This window comes from Panthera uncia, chromosome F1, assembly GCF_023721935.1.
Source record: "Panthera uncia isolate 11264 chromosome F1, Puncia_PCG_1.0, whole genome shotgun sequence".
Taxonomy (NCBI): Eukaryota; Metazoa; Chordata; class Mammalia; order Carnivora; family Felidae; genus Panthera; species Panthera uncia.
This window is the reverse complement of record NC_064813.1, coordinates 63,408,438-63,412,854: the sequence shown is the minus strand read 5'-3', so window position 1 is coordinate 63,412,854 and position 4,417 is coordinate 63,408,438. Positions and strand designations below refer to the sequence as shown.

Below are 4,417 nucleotides of genomic sequence, written 5' to 3'. Positions count from 1 at the left end.
ACATAAAAATACCGTCCGCGTGTTGTTCTTCCAGAAAGCGCCTGGCACAGGGCCTGGCACATGAGCAAATTCAAGGAGGGTTAAATATTTTCACGATTATAATTAGTCTGCATCACTAGCAAGCGCATTGTCCAAAAGAGGATGTGGGCGGGTCAGATCACAGGGAAGGCGCTGTGCTCAGAGCTGGGTCCCCACCTTCTCCGAGCAAGGCTGATGAACTCTGGTCTCCCCACCGGAGGGTGACTCAGCCTGGAAGTCATGAAATATGAAAAGAAATTAAGAAGTGCTGCACTTGCTTCACGCAGATGATTTGGGAGTGTGAGGACGGTTATATGAAGAGGCAGCATCCTTTCATTTAACCTGAGCAAACAAAACTGGGGCGTTAAAGACGCCGGCGCCAGGCTGTCTGGTTTCAAATCCCCGGACATTAGTCACATCGATGGCATTCCTGAACCTCTCTGGAGCCTCAGTTTTCTCACCTGTAAAGCAGGGTGCATTAGATTACCCACGTCGTAAGATTATGGTGGCAATTAAATCAGTTCCTACAGGTAAAGTGCTTAGAACACTGGCATGTAGCAAATGCTCAATAAATGGTAATTCTTACGCTGTGGATTGTTATTATCATTGGACTCTAATTCCTACCCGGGTAAGATTTCAGGGCACCAGATGGCAGCCCCGTAGTTTTTTGAAGAATTCCAGCGATAGAAAATGAGAAGAGTCCCCGCAGCGGTGATCGCCCCAGCTGGACGGGTTCACCAAGTCACTGGAGAGACCAGTCGGTCATCATAGAAGGGGTTCCTCCCCAGAGGCGGAAGATCTGCTGGGCGTCCACTGTGAAGGAAGACTCCATGAGGCCAGGCCCTGGGGTTGCAGGGGCAGGGGACACTGGTGTAATAACTGCCACCGGCCGCCAGGGAGCAGCAGAGCCCGACCCCGGGTGGCGTCGTGCGCAGAAAGCACTTCATCCCGGCCTCTAGGTTTGCCTCCGGCTGTTTGAGTAGCTCCACCAATCCCCGTGAGCACCGCTGCGGCAATCCCGCCCATTACCGGCTACCCAACCAATCAACGAGCGCGCTGCTCCGGACTGCGGCCGGCTCGCGGCGCCCGTCTCGTCGGTCCGGCGCCCCAGCCCCGCCCCCGAGGCGGGTGGGCCAATCCCCGCGCCGGGACGGGGCGTCGCCGGACGGGGCGCGGAGCCCACGTGGTACCAGGGCGCGGGTGGGTGGTGCCGGGCCCCGGGGGCGGGCGGGCGGGGGACAAGGGGCTGGCGCGGTCGCGTGCCCTGCCGCCGCCATGGGGGTGCAGCCCCCCAACTTTTCGTGGGTGCTCCCGGGCCGACTGGCGGGTCTGGCGCTGCCGCGGCTGCCCGCTCACTACCAGTTCCTGCTGGACCGGGGCGTGCGTCACTTGGTGTCCCTGACGGAGCGCGGGCCCCCGCACAGCGACACCTGCCCCGGCCTCACGCTGCACCGGCTGCGCATCCCGGACTTCTGTCCACCGGCCCCCGAGCAGATCGACCGCTTCGTGCGGATAGTGGACGAGGCCAACGCGCGCGGGGAGGTCAGTGGGCGGGGAGGAGCCTGCGGGGGTCAGCGGGGGGCTGGGAGGGGCCTGCGTGGGGCGGGGCGGGGCCGGGCACCGAGGAGCCTGCAAGCGTCAGCTGGGAGCAGGGCGGGGCCGGGCAGGGAGGAGCTCGCGGGGGACTGGGCGGGGACAGGGCGGGGCTGGGGGGGGGGGGGGCCCCAGGGGGGGGGGGGGGGGGGGGGGGGGGGAGGGGGGGGGGCCCGGGGGGGGGCGGGGCGGGGCCGGGCAGGGAGGGACTTCGCAGGACTCGGGGAGCAGAGGGAGCGCCCAGGGGCCAGGACGAGAAGACGGGCGGAGGCGCGCAGTGGCGGGTAGGGCCCGCAAGGAAGCAACGAGTGTTGTGAGCTGAGAGGCAGAAGGGTGGCCGCACTGGGGCGACATGCGGGTGGAAGGCAGTGGCTCGTGAGCGCTCTCCCGAGCCACACTTATTCCAAATATAACGGAACCACATTTGCAATTTTAAAGTTTCTAGCAGCCACATTTTGAAAAGGTAAAGAAGAATGAGGGGAAACTCGTTTTGATGATGTAGGTTAACCCAGTAAGTCAAAAGTATTACCATTTCAGCATATAATCAATATAAATTCCTCATGAGATATTTTAATACTTTTTTGTACCACGTCTTCAAAACCTGGTTGTACTTTATGTCGTATCTCAATCCGGATGAGCAGCGGCTCCGCGCTCCGCGGGGGGTGGGACAGGGGGGAGGCGGGCAGGGGGGTGGGGGTATCACTGGTCAGTGCAGGTAGAGGGTTGTGGGCGGGCAGGCCAGGAACCCGGCTCTTGAACCAGCTACTTGGGGTGTGATTGGCAGCCTCCAAACCACAAGGGACTGGACAGCCCTCCCTGACTTTGATGTCACTTCTCCGGCCCCTGAGAGCCTGAGCCGACCTGTGAGGTCCTGGGCCTCACCCAGAAGCAGCAGCTGCAGGGAGAGGGAGGGGTGTAAGGGAAGGGCAGGGGTGGGTAGGGCACCAGGCTCCACCCGACCAAGCTGCTTCTTCGCAGGCTGTGGGAGTGCACTGTGCCCTGGGCTTTGGCCGCACTGGCACCATGCTGGCCTGTTACCTGGTGAAAGAGAGGGGCCTGGCCGCGGGAGATGCCATTGCTGAACTCCGGCGCCTTCGACCCGGCTCCATCGAGACCTACGAACAGGAGAAAGCCGTCTTCCAGTTCTACCAGCGGACTAAATAAGGGCCCCCAGCACCCATCTGCCTGGCCCATGCCCTGACCTGCACTGGAAGCACCAGGCCCTCCCGCTGGCTCGAGAGACTGAGTGGCCATTCCCTGCAGGCAGGCCTTGACCAAAGAGAGGGCTGGGGCTGCACTGCAGGGGGGGCGGGGGGGGGGGGCCTCCGCTGCTTCCCCGAATAAATAACTTCGAAGAGCCAGCTCGCAGTGTATAGCCCCGTGCAGTTTACAAAGCATTCCCACATGCCAACTAACTGGAGCCTCACGCTAGCCCTGTGACCCAGGAATGACAGCAGGGCCATCGCTGTTCTTTGGGTGAGGTAGCTCAGGCCCAGGCCCAAGGCCAGGCTTCTAGAAAGTGGAAGGGTGGGCCGGGACCACAGCACACATCTTCAGCCCCTGAAAGATGCTGAGACGCTATGTGTCTGTTCTCTGACAATCTTTGATGTCTCTCCCGGGGAGCCGGTCAGCGAAAAGGTCACAGATCCCCAGGGGCCCGGGGTCTCTGATGCTCACAGGCCGGAAGCGTCCTGTGGACACAACCCCTCAGTCTGGACCCGCATGCCCCTCCTGTGTCATCCTGTCCACCCTCTCGAGACGGAGAAGGCCTGGGTGTTGTGCACACAGATAACTACTATTGCCAGTTCCCCAGGACCAGGCGTCTCTTACCAGCCGTGGGCTTCTGGGCTCCCCCGTGAGCCCCTGCCTGTGACACTGTCCCCCAGCCCCAGGCCCAGGGAGGCTGGAACCAAGCCAGCCTGGGCGGTTGTGTGGAGAGGGCTATTTGATGGTTAGATGAAGGGATGCGGGGCCATGACTCTTAGCGTGTTTCTCTGATGTTCCCTTCCCTTCCCAGTTGGAGACCATTCTAGAAGGCCCAGAGCCTTTGAGGCACAGGATGAATGGGGTAGACCAGCCATACGGACTCTTTATTGTAACTTCTGTCTGAATCCCCGTCCCCTGTTGTGCGGCAGGCCGGGCTGCACGAGGCAGAGGTTGGTCCTGAACCACGTCCTGAGTGCTGTGCGTCCCTGGCCTTGTCAGGTGCGGAGGCTCCAGCTGAGTGAGATGACTCACCACCTCCTGCAGGGACAGGCGCGGACAGGGCCGCAGCACGGACAGGGGCACTGGGACAGACCTGCCTTCCAGATGCAGTGGACACAGAGGAAGGAGGCCAGCCCCCCCACCGCAGACCCCGTCCCGTATAGCCTAGGCCAGAGGCAGGCCCAAGCCGCCCGCTCCTGACCCATCTTTCTGCTCTCTCACGCAGTGTTACGGCTGGAGTCTTGCCGCTGTCCCCGGAAGGGAGACAGGCCGTTAAGTTCCAGTCCTACAGCGGACTAACTAAGGGCCCCTCTCCGCTGAGGACTATCAGAGCCGAGTAATCGGTCCTTCATCCTGCTCCCCTGGGTCCCCACCAGCCCGGCCAGGCCGCACGTGAGAGGCACCCACAGTTGCAGGCACTCCGGCTGCAGCCTAGCCGGAAGCGGCTCGGAGACCGATGCACCGAAGCCCGGCCACCTGTTCCACCTGCCGCCTCACTGGAGGCCTGGGCCTGTTTCTCCCACGTGCACCAGAGCCCCCTTCCACAGGGGAGCGTGTGTGTGTGCGTGTGCCAGAGCCCCCTTCCACAGGGGAGTGTGTG

The 4,417-nt window shown here is 62.1% G+C and overlaps 1 protein-coding gene across 1 annotated transcript; it reads left to right on the top strand.

Moving 5' to 3' along the window:
* The first annotated feature begins 1,226 nt into the window (after positions 1-1,226).
* Positions 1,227-2,787, top strand: DUSP23 (dual specificity phosphatase 23). Its single transcript, XM_049634717.1, has 2 exons — positions 1,227-1,560; positions 2,590-2,787. The coding sequence occupies exons 1-2, from the start codon at positions 1,294-1,296 to the stop codon at positions 2,773-2,775; spliced, it is 453 nt and encodes a 150-aa protein (XP_049490674.1). The 5' UTR covers positions 1,227-1,293; the 3' UTR covers positions 2,776-2,787.
* The last annotated feature ends 1,630 nt before the right edge of the window (positions 2,788-4,417 follow it).